General features: G+C 42.3%; 1 protein-coding gene across 1 annotated transcript in view; it reads right to left on the bottom strand.

The window, feature by feature from the left end:
- The window catches only part of LOC124555131 (constitutive coactivator of PPAR-gamma-like protein 1 homolog), a 217,321-nt gene that overhangs the window by 31,844 nt on the left and 163,073 nt on the right, over positions 1 to 22,404 (bottom strand). The window contains exons 15-18 of the mRNA XM_047128943.1: positions 19,958 to 20,072; positions 19,332 to 19,635; positions 18,934 to 19,205; positions 18,073 to 18,222 (exon numbers count right to left, since the gene is read on the bottom strand). Coding sequence (XP_046984899.1) covers positions 18,073 to 18,222; positions 18,934 to 19,205; positions 19,332 to 19,635; positions 19,958 to 20,072 — 841 coding nt within the window. The remainder of the gene's footprint in view (positions 1 to 18,072; positions 18,223 to 18,933; positions 19,206 to 19,331; positions 19,636 to 19,957; positions 20,073 to 22,404) is intronic.

Below are 22,404 nucleotides of genomic sequence, written 5' to 3'. Positions count from 1 at the left end.
CAAATTTTCAGGGAGTAATAACATACATATCCCGAGTCTACTGAACTAAAAGAAGAACACAATGTTAGGTATAGTTAAAATTACTTAAGATAATGTAAAAAAAGTGCACAAAATTTGAACTGTGTAATTAAAAAATTGTATTTCCACAGCAGTGGCTGAAATGCGATTATTATAGTTCAGTAGACTCAGAACATACAGTTTAATGTCCTGTAAAAGTTTCATGTCAATGGCTACAGAGGTTCCTGAAATACAGGGAAGCCGAGTCACTAGATTTAACATTGTCTGTACAGGGTGCTCCAAAGCCCCCTTAAATAGTGCAAAGGTAGCCAAAGACAGTAGCAAAAATGGAAGACCTAAACCACGTCTATTGCTAAACAAAACTGTTTCCAGTGGGGATAAGATTTCTAAGTTAGGACAGGTAACTAACAAACAAACTGATGATACATACAAATTTTTGACTGCTTAGGGTGAGAAGTATTATAAAAGAGGTTTCCAGGATGCCAATGGAGAGTGGGAACAATTACACAAAACAAAGGAGTTAAAGTGTCTTGCTTTAGGATCAAATGATGAAAATAAAGAACAGCCGATCACTCAAGAATTAGAGGACGGTGACAGTCGCCCAAGCAGAAGTACTGATAGTAATAAAGATAGTTAAGTAGCAGGGAAGCTTTTATTTGAAATTTTTTATGATAATAAAGGTAACATGTTATGTAAAGGGAAGATAAATTATGTAAATGAGTTAATAGTGAGGAGGTATCAGGAGAAAGAGGAGTATAGTCTGTCTGTAAACTCAAGAGTGAGCAGCGCTTTTGGTGGGGGAAGCGGCCTTTCCCGGAAGAACGCTGTCACCGGCCTACAGGGGCACCCAAAATGTATTGCCGATTACCTGTCTAGCGGTGTGGATCGGCGTGCATTGATATATGTCGTTTCTGTTCCTGGGATCTTAGTTGCCAGTGTCAGTGAGTTAACTTTATACAGGGTGTTACAAAAAGGTACGGCCAAACTTTCAGGAAACATCCCTCACACACAAATAAAGAAAAGATGTCATGTGGACAGGTAGGTAGTGAAGAGAATTATGCCGTGTGTCACTTAACTATAACAGAAAATTTTGGTCATCAAGATGACAGTTTCTCCTAGGGAAAGGCTTGTTCAGCATTTGTTGCATGAGGAAGACACATTGTTTAATAATAAGGAAATATGGTATTCCTGGAATCCCTGCTTGACAAGGAGGTGAATTAAATGGGATCTCTCAAATATTTTTCAATGGATAGCAGTAATGATTGTTTCAGGAATTAGAATTGTATATGACACTGGAAAAGTGGCCAAAAGCATCAGGCAAGAAATGTTGTCGACTACTGAATTAGGGGACCAACTACGAGGATGCAAATTATTAGTAATACCTGACCTAAGTGTAGAAGTGCTTTAATACACAGAATTTTTATGAAATGTCGATTTTGCTGCTGCAAAATTTAGTTTGTGTGTAATCAGAACTTATATGAATGTCTTTTCTGGAAAAATATGGGGCCAGAGGAGCATGGTGAACTACAGTTTCCTTTGAGATAATTAGCCATCAAGAAGAGATCAAAAAAGGGGAAAAAATACTGAAGGTATAAAATGTAGTCAAAGGGATTATGTGGAAGTTTCAAATCAAAACAGTTGGGTATCCTCTAACAAACTTTTTCTGGTCAAATACTGAGCGTAAATTAAAACTGAAAGAACATGCAACTTCCTTCCTTAATCCCTATGCTACCTCATATTCGAAGAAAGAAACTGTAAGGATAGAGTCTGAGAAGATGCTGCAATCAGGAATAACAGAAAGAGCAAATAGTAGGTACACTGACTCCCTAACCCTTTCACTGCAACAGATGTACCCCCTGCATTCCTTTCTGAGTGTGGCTTTGTTGTTGTTCTGTTCCTCTCCCCAAATGCTGCTATGAAATACTTGTAAACTGATTTTAAGAAAACTGTTCGGTGACATTTGATTTTCACACATTTTACAGGCTGATATCTTTGCTTAATAAAGGATTGAATTTCTTTTGGTTACTCATCACAGTTACTGTGCTGCATCAAATTAAGTAACACACTGCATGAAATTTTAAAGAGCTTTCAGAAGTAAAAACCCACTGCATAAACTTTGCGTATGGTTGATTTTAGTTCAAACATTGCTGTGGACAAAATGTAAATATGATATATAAATGGTATTTAAAATTGAGAGCACAACAATCTCTCTTTTCATTCTTGAGTTATATCCAACCAACAGTCACACGTGATGTGCCCATTTGCATCCCTGTGCATCGGGAATCATGTGGTCATAACAACTGTCATATTGCACAAATGGTTCAAGGTATCGAAATGAGGTTTTCTGCAAATGAAAGCATGCAAAGATGCACATATGTGGTACAGCAAACACTCGTCTGGAGCAGTGCGAGATCAACAGAACAGCATGTGTAAACATGTACACAGTGCTTCAGGAAAACCCAGGGACTGTGTTTAAACATGTCCTCAGCTCCTGGGGAGTGGCAGAGCATGACAAGTTAACTCATCGACAGCACTTAAAGGATTAATAGCAGTTTGGAAAAAGAATGGGGGTGTCATGGTTGTTTTGGATGCAAGAAAATTAAATGAAGTGGTTTTAAAGGAAAGTGAAGACCAGCTGATACTGATGAAATTTTGCAAAAATTAAATGCCTTGAAGTTTCTTATTTCCTGTGATGTAATCTGTGGTTACTGGAACATTGGTTTCGCGGAAGAATCCAGACCATGTACAGCTTTCTTGCATGAAGATAACTGTTACCAATACTGCCTGGTAGCTCTTGGACGAAATTTGTTTGTGTATTTATCATAATTATGAATGAACCACTTAATAAGTGACAGTTATGTAGAAGACATCTTGATTGCTATTCCCAATGGGCATGAACACTGTAGAGTTTTAGATGAGGTGTTTGATGGTACTTACAAAGGAGGTATGAAATTGAAACAAAGTCACAGATTCCATAGAAATAAATTTCATTTTTAGGTCATATAATTAATGAAAGAAAAATATAAACTGACCCAAGGACACTGAAGCAATTGCAGACTTCCTAAAACTCTTAAAGAGAGAGAGAGAGAGAGAGAGAGAGAGAGAGAGAGAGAGAGAGAGAGAGAGAGAACTGTCCAATTCGTTTGGATACTATAAAAAATTCATGACTGACCAATTGTCCTTGTTTAGATAATTTGTTAAAGAAAAATGTTGTGTGGAATTGGACAACAGAGTATCAGGAGGCTTTTTAAAATTTAAAGGGAGAATTAGTAAATGGCCATGGTGGTGCATCGAGTAGTCCCCTGTTTGATATGTTGGGGCAATACAACTTTGTGAATGGGGTTCCGAATTACAAGTTATGAAATACTGACCTGTCCCACCCTCACAGCATGGAGGTGGGCTCCCACTTACCACTGGACATTCAAGGCCCATTGAGTAACATGCCATAAATTACAACTGGGTACCCATTTCTATTCCTACAATTAAAGTGCCATCTGTGGTGAAATGAAAAAGCTACTTCAGACAAAATATATGTAGATTTTGCCATGGAATCTTATTTTGCAGTAAAAATTGGGGGTTTCCACTGAAGATTTCAAAGTTGCCCCCTGTCACCCACACACGGGGTGGGGTGACATGTCAAGTATGGTATCGTTGGATACTACGTTTTCTTCATTTTGTGAAATGCACAATTTTACACTTCTGAGCATTTAAAGCAAGTTTCTCATCTTTCCACCACTTTGAAACCTTATCAAGTTTTGACAATGTTTATGCAGCTTCTTCCAGAGAGTACTTCATCTCAGGTAACTATGACCCACAAAGTCGAGGTTACTATTAATAATGTCTGCAAGTTTATTAACATACACATAAACAGTAAGGGTCCCAATATAATTCCTTGGGGCACACCTGACATTACTTATACATCTGATGATGACTCTTCATCTAAGATAACATACTGAATCCTCCCTACCAAAAAGTCCTCCATCCTCTCACAAATTTTACTCGATACCCCTTATGATCATGCTTTTGACAGTAAGCATAGGTGTGGTACCGAGTCAAATTCTTTTTGGAAATCGAGAAATACTGCATCTACCTGACTGTCTTGATCCAAAGCTTTCAGTATGCTGTGTGAGAAAAGTGAGAGTCGGGTTTCACACAATCAATTTTATCGAAATTCATGCTGGTTCCCACTGAGGAGGTAATCCTGTTCTAGATACCTCACTAGGTTTGAGCTCAGAATGATTTTCAAGATTCTAAACAAATCAGTATCAAGGATACTGGATGGTATTCTGAGGAGTACTTCTACTATCCTTCTTATAGACAGATGTGAAATGTGCATTTTTCCAAGAACTGGGCATGGTTTTTTGTTCAAGAGATTTACTACAGATTATAGTTAGAAGAGCAACTAACTCGGCTGCAAATTCTGTATAGAATCTGACAGGGATTCCATGAGGCCCGGAGCTTTGTTCGATTTTAACAATTTCAGCTCTCTCTCAATACCACTGACACTAATACTTATTTCATTCATCTTTTCTGTGGTATGAGCATTAAATTGGAGCAATTCTCCTGGGTTTTCCTTTGTAAAGGAACATCTGAAAACTGAGTTCAGCATTTCAGCTTTCGCTATGCTGCCCTCAATTTCAGTTCGTGTCTTATTCACTATGGATTGGACACAAACTGTGGTGCCAACAACACCCTTTACATATGACCAGAGTCTCTTTGGGTTTTGTCAAATGTCACTGGACAATGACCTGTTCCCTTGCAACTTCATCTACAACATATGTAGGTGTCGCAGGCCTATTTTGTTTAACAAGTCAATCTAACAGCAGCTTTGTCATACTGATGCCTGCACATATGCCTCCTGCCAGCAACCACTGCACTGTAGTTTCTTTGCACTCACTAGTTTCTGGAATTTTATCTAATATTACTGAATGCCAAAGTGTGTTATCCATTACAAACACTGACAGAATGCTAAACTCGAGCAACAAATTTTTAAACCACTGCAGAAATTGTGGGTGGTCCATATCCTCATGGTAGTCACAGATTTATCCCTGATGGAAAAACTCCAAAGTCCTTCATACACTAAACTGCTACAGCAGTCATTGGAGGCATCATGTATTGCTTTCTTGACAGCCAAATGTGTTTCATTCAGCAACTATCTATAGCCTTACACTTTGTTTTACACATATTAAGCAATACTCTCTGTTTCTTTAGAAGTTTCTTCACAGAGACTGTATACCACACAGGTTCCCTACCATTATGAACATTTCTACTGGGCCGTATCTATACAGTGCATGGTCAACTATTCTTTTAAAATTGAGCCATAGTTCCTCTACATGTTCCTGTCCTGTGCTAAAAGTTCCAAGTTCCTCACTGAGATATGACAGTACTGATTTTTTATCTAATTTACTGAACATAAGTTCATAAACGCAGGACAGCTGATACTGCACATAGCAGCAGTCACCAGGCAACAAGCAGAGCCAGATTAATTGTGGCCCAAGCGAGTTCTTCAAACAGTTTAGTGTGTGAAGGACTTCTGAGTTTTTCCATCAAGGATAAACCTGTGACTACCATGAGGATATGGACCACCCACGATTTCTGCAGTGGTTTAAGAATTTGTTGCTCGAGTTTAGCATTCTGTCAGTGTTTGTAATGGTTAACACACTTTGGCATTCAGTAATATTAGATAAAATTCCAGAAACTAGTGAGTGCAAAGAAACTACGGTGCAGTGGTTGCTGGCAGGAGGCATATGTGCAGGCATCAGTATGACAAAGCTGCTGTTATATTGACTTGTTAAACAAAATAGGCCTGCGACACCTACATATGTTGCAGATGAAGTTGCAAGAGAACAGGTCATATGATAATTTGGCCACTGCCTTATCACTGCCATTTCAACCCAACTGAATTGGTTTGGAGTGATTTCAAGAGTTACATCCCAAATACGACAAGTCTTTTATTACAACAGAAGTGGAAAGGCTGTTACGTGAAGGTCTTGCTACTACTGATGTCAACTCATGGGAGAAGAAAGTAGACCATGTTGTATAAGCTTATTAGAGAAGCACAGGATATAGACAGTATTGTAAATGAGAATGAACAGTGAATCATTTCTCTTTATGATGATGATGATGATGATAAGTATTTGTGCTGATTCTGATGACAGTGATGATGGAAAACTGGATGGAATTGTGCCACTGACATCATGAACTGGGGACTGTTCGCGTATCCAGAGCTAATTCTCTCACTCTATAAAAGGGTATGCACCTGTTCCTTTATTATTTCATTCTATGATTATGGATAGCATATTCCTTGTCATGGTTAGGTTTACATTATTATACACTGTTTCATATATGCAGCTATTACAGTAACAATTTGAAACGACTTCTCATAGACACTGACATTAAGCTTTAGGGGTTGTTTATGTCATGGTCCATATACTATCAAATGCATTTTCTCCATAGTTGTTTTCTGCACAATCAGAGACATGTGTAGTCTGGTGTTGTCATGCTGAAGGAGAGGGTCAATAAACTCTTCGAATCTGAAACTTGATTACAGCACGCTCCTTCTCATGCACCGACAAAGTAAAGTTATACACCATAGTGTTACATGCTACAGTTTCAGAGGCTTACAAATATGTAGACATGAAGAACAAAGGTGTAAAATGTTAATAATGCTTGTCTTATTTAAAAGGCTTTAGGAATTTTCAGATAAAAAATTCAGATGCATTACTTTCAGCATGCCCTCATTTATAGACAAGGGTTTATTGCCCAGAAGAAAGGATTTGGTGAAACAAAAGCAGTACCAGCTGAGGGTTTAATGCATACAGTTCCTCCTAATGTAACAAAACAATTTCTGTGGATTTGCTGGGGCCATTGAGCACTTTAACTGGAGGTTGTTAAGTTATTTTTGAAATTCTGGCAATCTTTTAAAAACATGTAAAACTTTACCATATAAAGAAGGCCAACATTAAAACTATTGTAAAAATATCAGAAACATTATTTTCACAATTTGGAAGCATCTAAATCACTTCTGTCAGACAACGAGCCTCAATTTATTTCTGGGAGATTTACACAATGTATGGGTATGTACAAAATTAACCAAGTAAAAATTTCCACCAATCTTCCCCAAGGACATATGAGCAAAAAGAGAATGAAAGAAATCAACAGATTGTGCAGAACACATTGTTCACAAAAAACTCTCTGCTATGGCTATTCATACACAGAGTTTTGAGACTGTAACTACCAACTTGTGAAATGAGTCTACTGGATTTGCTCCATGTGAACTATTGTTTAGGGAAAGACCTACCAACATTATTAGGGAAGAAGTTGAGTTTCCCACTTTAAGTGAAACAGGTCAAGATAAAAAGACTGGCTAAGCAAAAGAACTAATGAAGCAAAAAGGTTTGGGGAGGGGGGGGGGGGGGGGGCATGACAATAGTATGAAACCAACCAGTTTCAAAATAGGGGATTGTAAAAACAGAAAAAAAAATCAAGCCAGTAAATGAAGAGGTATCAAAATCCTACACAAGTATCATAGTTCATTTAAGGTACTCAAGAAATGCTTATGACAACGTCTATGAACTAGCTGATGCTAAAGCTAATAAAATATTTGACTTAAAAAACTGATTTGAAACTACACACCTTGTCTGCAAAATGCCTGATATTTCACTGACCCGACACTGAAGTAGTTTGGAAAATGAATAAAGCAAATAAGTATGGGCTAGCTACACTTTAGTGTACACACTATTTGGCTAATATAGCCCTGCCCAGCTAGATGATTTCAGTTTTCCTTTCTTGAATCACTCGTCTCCAGCTAGCCTAACCATAGGTTATAAGGAGAAAGTAAACATCATCTACTAGGTTCAATCCTTATATATGTAAAACAGTCTATTTCAATTACTGAATTTTTATTTCTTAATGTACACTACAAGCATATGAGGGCATCAAAGCAAATGTCATTTGAGTACGGCATTAACAAAATTTTAAAAGAATGTTTTGTCCATATTTTTATTTAGTAACGTTGAAAAAGTTGTGTCAATTTTTTCATGTTAAATGGTTGCTAATTTCTACATCTACATGACTACTCTGCAATTCACATTTAAGTGCTTGGCAGAGGGTTTATCGAACCACAATCATACTATCTCTCTACCATTCCACTCCCGAACAGCACACGGGAAAAACGAACACCTAAACCTTTCTGTTCGAGCTCTGATTTCTCTTATTTTATTTTGATGATCATTCCTACCTATGTAGGTTGGGCTCAACAAAATATTTTCGCATTCGGAAGAGAAAGTTGGTGACTGAAATTTCGTAAATAGATCTCGCCGCGACGAAAAACGTCTTTGCTTTAATGACTTCCTCCCCAACTCGCGTATCATATCTGCCACATTCTCTCCCCTATTACGTGATAATACAAAACGAGCTGCCCTTTTTTGCAACCTTTCAATGTCCTCCATCAATCCCACCTGGAAAAGATCCCACACCGCGCAGCAATATTCTAACAGAGGACGAACGAGTGTAGTGTAAGCTGTCTCTTTAGTGGACTTGTTGCATCTTCTAAGTGTCCTGCCAATGAAACGCAACCTTTGGCTCGCCTTCCCCACAATATTATCTACGTGGTCTTTCCAACTGAAGTTGTTCGTAATTTTAACACCCAGGTACTTAGTTGAATTGACAGCCTTGAGAATTGTACTATTTATTCAGTAATTGAATTCCAACGGATTTCTTTTGCAACTCATGTGGATCACCTCACACTTTTCGTTATTTAGCATCAACTGCCACCTGCCACACAATACAGCAATCTTTTCTAAATCGCTTTGTAACTGATACTGGTCTTCGGTTGACCTTACTAGACAGTAAATTACAGCATCATCTGCGAACAACCTAAGAGAACTGCTCAGATTGTCACCCAGGTCATTTATATAGATCAGGAACAGCAGAGGTCCCAGGACGCTTCCCTTGGGAACACCTGATATCACTTCAGTTTTACTCGATGATTTGCCGTCTATTACTATTACTATTTATGATGTAATAAGCAATTAATTTAATAGCAGTAGATGGGAAATGTTTAGGAGCAATGGAACCATTTCCACCTTCATAAATATCCACGTATAAATTTAAAGTAATTTGTTTAAATTAAAGTAAAACTAATGCCCGTTTGGTATAGCAATGTACCATTTCATGAAGAGATGTCACTATATTCTCTTCAGTTTACAGCAAATGATGTCATGATGAAATAAATAATGTTGCCTACAGTAATGGTTATAGTAAAGAAATATTTGTCATGAGGAAACCTTCCAGGCATACAGAGAGCAAAATGAGTTATTTAAAGTAAGACAATATCCTCATTTAAAATGCTGAAGTGAATAAAATGATGTTTTATCTGTTTATTATGAAAAGAAAAGACTCTGTAATTATTTTGTGGTGTGTTGCTGTAGTGTGACATATAGTAACATGTTTTTTTTTTTAAAAGAGGTAGCGCAGACATATTTATGAATAATAATTTTGTTAAGGAGGAAGACACGATTCAGTGACAATAAGAAGTAGTAATGAATTGACAGTATAAAATGAAATAATAAACTGAAAGTATAATGAGGAATTTGAAGCGAAGAGATATGTGTAAATAAGGTGGTAATAAGGTGATTGTGTGAAGCAATGACAATTAAGAATCCTGTCTTCGCAGCTGTTTAATTTTGCAAATCCATTACAACAGTCAACCAGGTCATATGGGAAGGATTTAATGAGAAAATAGACATAAGCAAATAATAAAATCTATCTACGTACAAGCAAATATGTTTCTGTTACTGTTATAAAACATCAGTACGATGGAAGGAAACTTTTGAGTAATAGCTATGCATGTACCTGCCTTTTGCCTAAAGGGATCGGCAACCCTTCAGACACTGAAGCATCAAAGGTTGCCTATGAACAAGGCGTTGCCTCCCAGACTGCGTCGATCACAACAAGGATGACAGATGACAGGATAAGCACCACCAGAGGCCCCCTGTGCCACGGACCTATTTCCTCCACCATGTCATGTGTGCAGAACTGGATCGGCACGAATTCCTCCACATCGCAGCTCTATAGCGCACCGCAAGCCAACTCATCAGCACTTTGCTCCACCGGAGCTCTGGGCCAATTCATGCACCAGCTCTTGGCAGCTCATCAGTCTGAGCCCAATCAGAAGCCATCGTAGCAGGACCTATGACTTTCCAGCGATATCCATACCTGTCGGCCAATTACACCGAACGCTCAACCTCTGTCTTTAGGGATTATCAGTGGCATAGGCCTCATGTTCTACTATGTTTATTCGTTGTGTGTTCCAAGAGTATGCCTGTTAGTGTCTGAGAAGTTGTATTATTTTTTATTGAAAAGGGTTTTCCTTTGTAATTAAATCTCTCTACCTGGTCATAATAAACCCTTGTTCTTGTTTACCTGTGTCTTATTATTTCTTACTGTGCATCTCCCTGTGGGAGATATAGCAATCTACATGTGTTGTGGCATTGTAAGTAAGAAGTAGAATGAAATCACAACTTACTGAACAACTAATTAAATACACACTACTGCATTTGTTTTATGTTTAGAATAATATGATGCTTAACTGATCCACAAAAAAAGAACCAGATATATTTGTTTCTATTTAAGTAAAGTCTAGTAATAATGCATCCAGATAGAAGTATTGATACTCAACGAGTCTCAATACAGTATGTGTGTTATTCTAGTATGTGCGTTGTTCTAACAGGAATAAACAACAATAAAATCATAAAATTTTGAAGCAAAAAGTAAAATATTAAAAATTTCATTAAATTTTGTTTCCAGACAGTTACATAATTTCATTCCAGTGTGAGACCATTTGAATAACTGATGCAGCTCCATCCAATTATGTTAGAATACGTACTTCTGAACTGAAAAATATACGTAATATTCCGTGTATGGAAATGTTGCCATTTTTATTGCTCACGAAAACCACACACTGCATGCTGTACCACCATACAGCGAGACCTTCAGAGATGGTGGTCCAGATTGCTGTACACACTGGTACCTTTAATACCCAGTAGCATGTCCTCTTGTATTGATGCATGCCTGTATTCATCGTGGAATACAATCCACAAGTTCATCAAGGCACTGTTGGTCCAGATTGTCCCACTTTTCAACAGCCATTCAGTGTAGATCCCTCAGAGTGGTTGGTGGGTCACATTGTCCGTAAACATCCCTTTTCAATCTATCCCAGGGATGCGATAGGGTTCATGTCTGGAGAACATGCTGGTCACTCTAGTCAAGTGATGTCGTTATCCTGATGGAAGTCATTCATAAGATGTGCACGATGGAGGCATGAATTGTCATCCATAAAGACGAATGCCTCACCAATATGCTGCCAATATGGTTGCACTATCGGTCAGAGAATGGAATTCACATATTGTAGCCGTTACGGCACCTTCCATGACCACCAGCGGCGTACATTGGCCCCACATAATGCCACCCCAAACAGCAGGGAACCTCCACCTTGCTCCACTTGTTGGACAGTGTGTCTAAGGCATTCAGCTTGACTGGGTTGCCTCCAAACACGTCTCCAACAATTGTGTGGTTGAACGCATATGCGACACTCATGTTGTTGGGCCCATCTGTACCGCACTGCATGGTGTCGTGGTTGTAAAGATTTCCCTCACCATGGATATCGGGAGTGAAGTTGCGCATCATGCAGCCTATTGCACACAGTATGCATCATAACACGACGTCCTATGGCTGCATGAAAAGCATTATTCAACATGGTGGCATTGCTGTCAGGGTTCCTCCGAGCCATAATCCGTAAGTAGTGGTCATCCACTGCAGTAGTAGCCCTTGGGCGGCCTGAGCGATGCATTTCATCGACAGTTCGTGTCTCTCTGCATCTCCTCCATCTCCAAACAACATGGTTCTGGTTCACTCCGAGATGCCTGGACACATCCCTTGTTGGGAGCCCTTCCTGGCACAAAGTAACAATGGGGAGATGATTGAACCGCGGTATTGACCATCTAGGCATGGTTGAACTACAGACAACACAAGCTGTGTACCTCCTTCCTGGTGGAATGAATGGAACTGATTGGCTATCGGACCCCCTCCGACTAACAGGCGCTGCTCATGCATGGTTGTTTAAATCTTTGGGTTGGTTTAGTGACATCTCTGAACAGTCAAAGGCACTGTGTCTGTGACACAATATCCACAGTCAATGTCTACCTTCAGGAGTTCTGGGAACTGGGGTGATGCAAAACTTTTTTGGTGTGTGTGTGTGTGTGTGTTGAATTAATGACTGGTATTAACTTCTAAGAGTTCTTCTCTCGAGTTAATGTATGAATAATTTTGACTAGTTGTAGATGGTGTCAAAGTGATTCTTCATGTATTTGTGTTGCGTATCAAGAGAAATTACCTAAGTAACTGAAGCCACTGTAATAATGTTATGGTTGTGTCAAACTCAATGTCATAAGGGTAAATATTACAGTTAAGAAGCCTGCCTATGAAAATCATTGTTTGCGAGAACTGGATCCGGTCATTGCATTGTATATATTGCCAATAAATGTCGGAAAAGCCACATTAATTAAAATGTTGTATAGTGTACATTATGGGAATATTTCCCATAACACCAATTTTACAGCAATTCAGTGTACATTCTTCAATGGCACATTGAGGATGTAATAATGTTTTGGCAGGAAAATCACCTCTCACAGTGAAGGGTACTGCGTGGCTAGAGTAGATAGGCGCCGATGACAAATCAATGTTGATGCATACTGCTGTAGCCACCAGAAAGATCGCGGGAGGCGCACATTGGCACGGCGCGTCATGGACGGTAGTTGCTGCAAGTAGAGTCCCGTCCACCAGAGGGCACGCGAGAATTCGGACGCGACCTCTGCCGGCATAACAACAACAACAACAACAACAACAACAACAACAACTCCGGCAGCACGGGCCGGGCCCAGTCAGTTCACATCGGGCAGGTCTACACTAGTTGAAGTGCGACAGAAACGTGAATCGTGTTACTACACAATTGGCGACGAGTAGGGTCGTTCTTTCGCGTGTTGCGTCGTTGTTCCGGTTTTGCAGCTTCTCCACGGCATGGAGGATTTGGTGCGGGTTTTGGCTGCGTAGCAGACGGAGCTCATGGCCACCATGAAACAAGTGCTTCCGGCGTTGCTCTCCATGCCGTCTGCTCCGGTGCAGTTCCCTCCTCCCTTTCCCCCGTACGACGAGGCGGCGGAGGATTGGGACGCATATGAACATCGCCTTCGGCAGCATTTCCAGGCGTTTCATGTTGCCGATGCGGAGGTATGTCGTGCTCTCTTCTTGTCTTGGATATATCCCTCGCTGTATCACGTTTTGCGGCAGCTAGCGCCGTTGCCGGAACCCTCGTCCTTGTCTTTTGACGCACTGTGTTCCTTGCTGTCTTCATATTATCACCGCCGCACGCATGTTGTGGCGGCTAGGGTCGAGTTCTATCAATGCAAGAAACAGCCCCATCAGTCTTACCGGGCGTGGGCAGCTACACTGCACGGTCTTAGTCGCAAGTGTCATTTTGTCACGGAGCAGTCGTGAGAGTCGTATGCCCACGTTATGGTACGCGACGTCATTGTTCGTTCGGCCCCTGATAGGGAGGTCTGGCAACGGGCCCTGCAGTTAGAAGACCCTTCCCTCGAGGAAGTCCTGTCCATTGCTCAATCGTATGAAGTCTCTCACGCAGCAGGTCAACAGCTGGAAGCGTGGTGTGATGTCGCGGAGGTTCAGGGCGGCGCGGCCGCGTCCATTGCGTCTGGGGTCGACGACGTGCGAGCGGTACAGTCCGGCCGTTACGACCGCTCCTGCATGGCGCGTAAACAAAATTCCGGCCGCCGGCCCTCGTTGCCGTCCTGTTATATACATCATTATCGGTCAGAGTGCCCCCAGCGTTGGGCCGTTTGTCGCAAATGTAATAAAAAAGGTCACATTGCTAAAGTTTGCCGCTCAGCCTCAAAAGAATCGAAGGAAGCAGGTACAGCGGACATGGATGTTGACATTCAGGAAGTTTCATCGGGCCAGGCTCCCGACGCATCGGCATGCAAACTCTTCATCGAGGTGTCGGTTCGGTCGCGCCGGTTACAACTGCAAGTAGATACGGGCGCGGCAGTCTCGTTGTTGAATGCACGAACTTGTTCCGACCTTGGATCGCCCCCGTTGGCGCCAGTTTACCGGCGTCTACGCGGTTATGGTAAACAGTTCATTCCCCTGTTGGGTCAATTCACTACCGACGTGACTTACAAATCAGTCACTCGGCCTATTACTTTTATTGTTGTCAGTGATGCGAGCTCCGCTAACCTTTTTGGCCTGGATGCCTTTCAAGCTTTCGGTTTTTCTATCGCTGACACCATACAGTTGGTCTCCGAAGACGTTCCCTATCAATCATTGGAATCTTTGATCTCAGACTTTCCAGATATTTTTGAGGAGGGCCTGGGGCGTGTTTCCGATTTTGAAGCTCACTTAACGTTGAAGGCGTCGGCTCGCCCGCGTTTTTTACGCGCGAGGCAGATCCCCTTGGCTCTCCGCTCTCCAGTAAAGGAAGAGCCCTAGGGGTCGTTCTTCCCATTTCTTCCAGTGAGTGGGCTTCGCCCCTCGTTATTGTACGGAAGCCCTCGGGAAAATTACGTCTTTGTGGCGATTTCAAGGCCACCATTAATTCACAATTGGTGGTGGACACCTATCCTTTGCCTCGTGCTGATGAATTGTTCTCCGCTGTGGCGGGAGGCCAATATTTTTCGAAAATCGATCTGTCGGAGGCTTATCATCAGATACCACTTGATGAGGACTCCAAACGGCTGGCGGTCGTCAACACTCCGTTTGGCCTTTACCAATACCAGCGGTTGGCCTTTGGAATATCCAGTGCCCCGGCGATATTCCAGCGTTATCTTGAGCATGTCACGTCGACAATCCCTCATTGCATTAATTACCTGGATGACATAATTGTCACAGGCCGCAGCACGAAGGAACACTTGCACAATCTTCGCACCCTCTTTCTCAAATTCAGGTCTGTGGGCTTGCGTTGCAACCTGCATAAGTTAACCTTATTCCAACCGTCCATTGAGTATGTGGGCTACACCATATCTCGGCACGGCATCCAGCCACTAGGAAGTTTGGTCCAAGGTATCGTCAACCTTCCTCGGCCCGCTTCGCTGAAAGAGTTACAAGCTTTTTTAGGCAAGATAGCCTATTACCACCGGTTCATTCCCAGGGCTTCCACTATAGCCCACCCCCTGTACTACCTTCTGCACAAGGGTGTTCCTTTTGATTGGTCGCCTGCATGCGAGCGAGCGTTCACCTCATTGAAGGGCCTCCTCACGTCAGCCCCTTGTTTGGCTACTTTTGATCCCCATAAGCCGTTGGTCCTGGCTACAGACGCTTCGCAGTATGGGGTGGGGGCGGTCCTGGCCCATCGCAACGCAGATGGTTCCGAGCAACCACTGGCGTTTGCGTCTAAAACGCTTAGTCCCACGCAGGCCCATTACTCCCAGGTGGGAAAGGAGGCTTTGGCCATTGTTTACGCTGTTACCTAGTTGCACCCCTTCTTGTATGGCACGAAGTTTCAGTTAATCACTGACCATAAGCCGTTAATATCGTTATTTGGCCCCGCCTCTCAGATTCCGGATAGGGCGGCCCACAGACTACAGCGCTGGGCCTTGTTCCTCTCCAAGTACCATTATAACATTCATTTCCGCCCTACAGGACAGCATGCCAACGCCGACGCTCTTTCCCGTCTTCCGGTGGGCCCGGATCCTACGTTCGATCGAGAGGAGATTGTGTGCTTTCATTTGGATGTGGCGTCCCACCAAGCGGTTGATGGCATCCCGATCACTAGTTCTCACGTCGCCAGGGAAACGGCGGCTGACCCGGTTCTCCGGCAAGTAGTTCGCCTCATTCAGCAGGGGTGGTCTTCCCGCCCTCCGGGCCGGGCCTCGGATCCTCTTCGTAATTACTTTCTTCTACGAGACCGCCTCTCGGTCTTGGAAGGAGTTCTCCTTCTGGCTACCGATGATACAGCTCCTCGCGTGGTTGTTCCTGCAGGTTTACGAAGGAAGGTTCTCACGTTATTACATGCGGGGCACTGGGGTGTTTCCCGTACTAAAACCTTGGCTCGCAGACATGTGTACTGGCCCGGTATTGACAGAGAAATTGAGCACTTTGTGGCCGCCTGTTCCCAGTGTGCGAGCCAACAAGCATCTCCCAGGGCAGCGTTCTCTTCATGGCGCCGGCAACCCAAGCATGGGAACGTGTTCACATCGATTTTGCGGGCCCGTTTCTCAATGGCTTTTGGCTCATTGTCATTGATGCTTATTCCCGATTCCCATATGTGGTTCGCTGCTCCTCAACCACTTCAGAAGTTGCAATCCAGGCACTAGCAAAAATCTTTTCTGTGGAAGGTCTGCCAATCACCCTGGTCTCGGACAATGGACCGCAGTTTATTTCGCAGACCTTCCAGGATTCTTGTAGGCGCTTCAGTATTCGGCACGTTTGCTCTCCCCCCTTCCATCCACAATCGAATGGGGAAGCTGAGCGCATGGTGCGCACATTTCAGATGCAGATGAAAAAGTATGTGCACGAATTTCCTGCGGAGGAAGCATTGACGTTTTTCTTGACGGCATACCGGACCACACCAATGGGAGAACGCAGCCCCGCAGAGCTCCTCCATGGGCGTCAACCTAGTACTCTGCTGCACCTCCTCTGGCCTGGTCCTCGCCAGTCTTCACAAAACGGAATGCCTGGCTTTCCACTGGGTATGTCACTCTGGGCCAGTGGGTTTGGTCGCAATCCACGTTGGATACCGGCGGTGGTCCTGTGCCGACATGGCCGCCGGCTCTATACCTTGCAGGCGGGGGACCGGGTGGTACGTCGTCACCAAAATCAGCTACGTCCTCGTTCGGGCACCCACCCTCCGACCTCTCGGACACCGGCTTCCCCATTGCCGGCACCTGTGTTGGTTTCACAGCGGACGTTACTTCCTCTCCCCGCTGTGACTCTGCCGCACTGCGATGGTTCTCAGCCTTGGCAGCCTCCGGTAGCTCCAGCACCGGCATCACCATCGTTCGAGATGCCACAGCGAGAGCCGGCCCCCCTGGCAGGCCTGGTTTCTCAGGAGGCTGGTTCACCTGGGGTCGTCCCTTCCCCTTCGTCCCCGCCACTGGGCCTTGCCCCTCCCGAGGTGGAACAGGATCTGGCGTTCGACAGCTTGTCGCCCGTTCTGTCCCGGGCTCCGGTTGTGAGACGACGGGGGCCTCTTCGTGTGGGTCACTTCCAGCCGTATTCGAAGGTTCCGGCTCGAGGGTTGGCAGATCCCCTCGACTCCGGCCATCCAATGTATGTGGAGGTCATCGCTCCGGCCCGACGCTCCACCTTCCGACGCAGTGGATCATAGTGGCTGCACCCCCCGAAGGACGAGGAGTGCTGTAGCCACCAGAAAGATCGCGGGAGGCGCACATTGGCACGGCGCGTCACGGATGGTAGTTGCTGCAAGTAGAGTCCCGTCCACCAGAGGGCACTCAAGAATTCGGACGCGACCTCTGCCGGCATAACAACAACAACAACAACAACTCCGGCAGCATGGGCCGGGCCCAGTCAGTTCACATCGGGCAGGTCTAGCAGACAGTTCCCGGTCTACACTAGTTGAAGTGCGACGGAAACGTGAATCGTGTTACTACACATACGTACAATCATAGTGGTACAAGAAGCAGAGCAATGTCGAAGAGTGGCTCAGGGTAGCTCTGTAGTGATTAGACTTGTCAATTAACGAGTGAGCTGGCAACTCCAGCTATGTTTGGCTAGCATTGAGTTGATGATAGCAGTGTCAATAACATCTTTCTTCTTTGTAACTAATTGCGTAGGGTAGTACTTTCCACCTGTCATGCAATTTTGGAGGTACGAGCATTTGTCAGGTAGTTATTTGAGCAAAACAAATTACTAACTAACCTAATTACCAAATACTTTGAGTCTTGTTTAATGTAAGTGCCACAACAATTACAACTGCAACCAAAACACCATTACAGTTCACATTTCTTGAAAATAATGAAATACCTGGTTTCTTTTCCCACGACCAGGGACTCCAAAATGTCTACTGGATGCACGCGTCTGGAAAGTAGGTGGACGGCCATTGAGTGAGTTCATATGATATCCCTGCATGTTGTTCCCCTGTCGGTATGCTTTTGGGCCACCCACAGAAGTGACCTAAATTAGTGCACATCAAGAACAGTTTCTATAATTAAGAAGCATCCTTGAATATTTTTCAGGCGAACTTATAGTACTCCAAATACACACAAATACAATATAAAGCAAGTTAATATTCCTTTTAATCAAAGTTTCCATACGCTTTCCTAAGCAAATTCATAGCTATCACTAAACTCTTAAGAATTTCCTTACTGTAGATCTATGGAACAATGCACCAGTTGTTTATGTAACTGTACACTCAACTGTATTTATGAAATATTAAACTTAATCAAAAGGGTTAGAAAACTCCATGCTTTTATCACTCTCAGCATTAGGTAACACTTTTGAAAGTTATGGCAAATAAAAGTATTTCACTAAAAAATGTGGTTTAACTTACTAATTAGGTGTTATTTTTAATAATTGTTTTCACATAACAGAAACTATAAGTAAAAAAGTCATATATCTCTATATTTAGAAAAAGTGGTGAGAGAAAAGGGAGAGGAGGTGGGTGGAGATGGATGGTGGTGAGGGTATACAGAAGTGCTCCTACAACAGAGAAATTTTGGAAACCAGAAGTTCAATATTTTTTTATGCTTCATAAATTCCGTTAACACACAAATGACTGAACAAACCATAGTTTTCCCTCCTCCGTCTGTTACACCTTGTAATAAAAATATACTATTCAGCACAAATATCGTATACAAACAGACCAATTATTGAAAATTTCATTACCTGTGGCGGAACAACACGGCCACCACTTGGCCTGTGGGGTGTAAAGGAACCAGTTGCTTGTGGAACACCACGTGTCCCATAATTAGGTCCCCAGCTGCCTACCACCACTCCTGCTATCTCCAATTGACCACCTCTACTAGGCACTGTACGGCGGAAAAGCCCACGTGGTGCATAAACACGCTCAGGAACATTTATTGCATTCATTGCTCGAACTGGTGGTGGTATAACTCCAGGTGGGGATGCTATGTTAGGTGGTAGACGAACCCTCATACCTTTTATGAAGTTTAATGTAATTATTACCAACAACAGTTATGCAATTAAGCAAAGAAATTATGCTACCATCATAATAATATTGTTACATGACTGTAAAATTATATTGTCACATCTCTATTACACACCTGATAGTTGTGTCTGCACAGATGCTATGCAATAGTCTATATCAAGGCCTTCTAATATTGCTTGGCGCATACGTTCTACTTTCAAAACATATTCATATCGATGTTCACATAAATCGAGAAGGCTTTTAGCTGTAGAAGTTCTCGCAAGTTTGTGATGAAAGAGTTTTCCATCAAAAAATAACCATGGGCAACACATCAACCAAGGTATTGGTGCTCCACAAGCATCGTTAGCCAACAGCGCTGTTTCGACCCCCTGCATGAAAAGTGCTGCCAGTTGGACTCCTCTACTTGTAACCATCGGCAACTGTTTTCAGAAACAGAAAGAGAAAATTGAAATATAAGAGACTTAAAACTACAAGATTAAGCTTTCTTAATGAAAAGAGAACTTTTTAATCCACCACGAATTCAAGGAACGGCTTATACACAATGGTTATGAAGACACAACTATGTATCTTGCTAGTAGCTGCTAAATTGCAGTGGGTCTACACTAGAGATATCTTTTATTGTAAGTGTACTGAGCATCACGCTATTATGATTAAAAAGAAACCTATGCTGTTACACTATGAGCTAATGAATACATGCCTAAGTTTTCATTAGTGTGAACACTGTTAACAATAAAACAATACCTGTAGTTCCTGCAGTTGGTGTGCATTCATAAGAGCAGGTGAAAATGCTTGTGCAATGAAGACATCCAATTCAATTTTATGCAACAAAATTTTTTCTGGGTGAGACATAATAAATCTGGAAAGAAGAAATATGCACTGTTAGGAAAATATTTATATAAAGAACATATAGCTCAAATAAAATTACTTTATGAACACAGATTGTAGTAGCAGGGGGCAGTGTTGCCAGTGCGCAGCAAGCCAAGCTTGAGTAAGCTCAGTTTGTACCTGCAATACAGGCAACATAGACAGCATGTGGAGCCCAAAACAATACCTACAATTGTCTGGTGGCTGGCCTCTACCCCTCGAATCACTGAAATGTGAGTCACGGATTATTTTAATTCAGGTATAACTGAAATATTTTCCATTCTAGGCAATGGAAAGTTTTAAGACCTAGTTACCAAATAAAAATATAATTACAGCTGAACCTGATTTATTCATACCTCTAATCTGCACAATTCTTATTTATACATTACGTTTTGTCAGCCCCAGAAAAATATAATTTAAAAATGTACTAATTAAACCTTGTATATATACACAATGCAGTTCCACTTAGTTTGCTGCTACATATAACAAATTCTGGTGAAACGAATTTTTTTGCATAACTGTAATGAGCAATGTTGTTTGAAAAGAAGACCTTTAATATTTTCTTTAACTTTGTTGATGTAGGCACGTAGAGCGAGAGGGTGGCGCCGCAGAGACAAGGGACAAAGACATGGAACAACTGACAAGTTAAAAAGTTGCCAGCTGACATTTATTGTTGAACAGTGGTTCTATTTCAGTTGTTTTCAATCAACCATGGAGAACAGAAAAAGGAACAGTTACACACTTGATCAGAAAGCAATTTCATATGAGAGATGGATGCTAACCCATACAATACAAAATCTGAAATTGCTTCGGATTTAGAAACTACCTATACAACACTATGTACAGTCATAAGAAGAAGAAACAGTATTCTGGGTGAGATTTTAAAATTGGGTGCAAAAATCAACAAAATACAGCCATCAGCAAGAAGGGAAATATGTAGATTTTGAAAAGGCAATTTTTACAAGGTTCCAGCAAAAACAGGCTGTAGCTCTACTGATCAGAACGGACATGCTAGAAGCAAAGGTGAAAGATTTAGCTACTTCCTTTCGCAGGGAGGTAAGGGGCATATAGTTTGAGAAGGTTGAAAAGGAGTGGCAGATCACTTTGATCGACAAAAAGAAGTGCCCACCTGTTGCAAGGCCTCTCAGCTCCATCCTGGGGTCTGAATAGCCTGCCCCTCCACTTTAACTCTCCTAAACTTATCAGCACTTCCGAATAGTACTGTAAGTTAGGAGATGATTTCCACTTTTAAATATGTCTATTGAGAGCAAGGGAATTTAATTTCATGAAGGTAAGCACTGGACAGCCATTCCATCACACTGCAATTTTATAGTTTCCTCAAGTGATTTTTCGTTTTGGTATATTTAATTAACTTACTGAGGGATCCAAATAGGACAAGCCCTACGGGAGTGGAAGTGCTTTGTTTTTCTATATATTATAACAGCCAGTCAGTTCTAAGTGACAAGGAATCTGATTGGTTTCTCCTCATATTTTTCTAACTGCACCTGTTACTTCAATACCAGCTTTAGCCTCGAGTTGGGACCCATGCATATTTGGAGTATGCATAAATTACTGTTAATAAGTACTGATATCCAGAACCTGATGAAGGTTGTTAATTCCTTTTGGAACAGATGAGAAAGACCCAGCACTTTCAAGATCACAGATAATTCAGCATCGAAGATACTGACATCTGGTGGCAACCAAATCCAGAGGACACAATCAGGGGAGACAACACAGCAGCCAACAGAATAACCCCGCTTAGACCCATCTGTGGAAACATCTACAAAGATGTGGTGCTCATTTATAATGTCGACACTTCATGTGGATCCCAAAGGGCCTCGTTGTGCATCGATGATTGGTCAAGAGGCATTCCATAGCTGAACGAGCAACAGTATGGTACGTTGGGGATGTGGGAGTGGCAAGGAACCTACATGCCTGATGCACCATAAGAAGTTGCCACCAAATGGTAATTCGCAGTTTACCAACCTTAGCACAGTGGCCAGCCTGATCCCCTCATGACATATACTGTCAATGATCTTCAGATGAGAAGGCCTCCCTGACCTGTACACTGTACACCCACAGTCCAGCTGCGATCGCTCAAAGGTCCTTTAAAACTGGAGCAGTCATGCCCTGTCTGTTCCCCAAAATCCATGGATAAGACATTTTAAGATGTTCAGTGCCTTCAGGTCCTTTAGGTCTGATGAAATGAGGCCCACAAACCTCAGAGTCTTTAGAAGGAAGAATGGTCACAATTCAGAAAAATTCAAAATCCGACGAGAACAATTAAGATGAACACACATTCACTTCTCTGCAGAGAAAGTAAA

The sequence above is a fragment of the Schistocerca americana genome, chromosome X (genome assembly GCF_021461395.2).
Source record: "Schistocerca americana isolate TAMUIC-IGC-003095 chromosome X, iqSchAmer2.1, whole genome shotgun sequence".
Lineage (NCBI taxonomy): Eukaryota > Metazoa > Arthropoda > Insecta > Orthoptera > Acrididae > Schistocerca > Schistocerca americana.
This window is presented reverse-complemented; position numbering and strand designations above follow the sequence as displayed.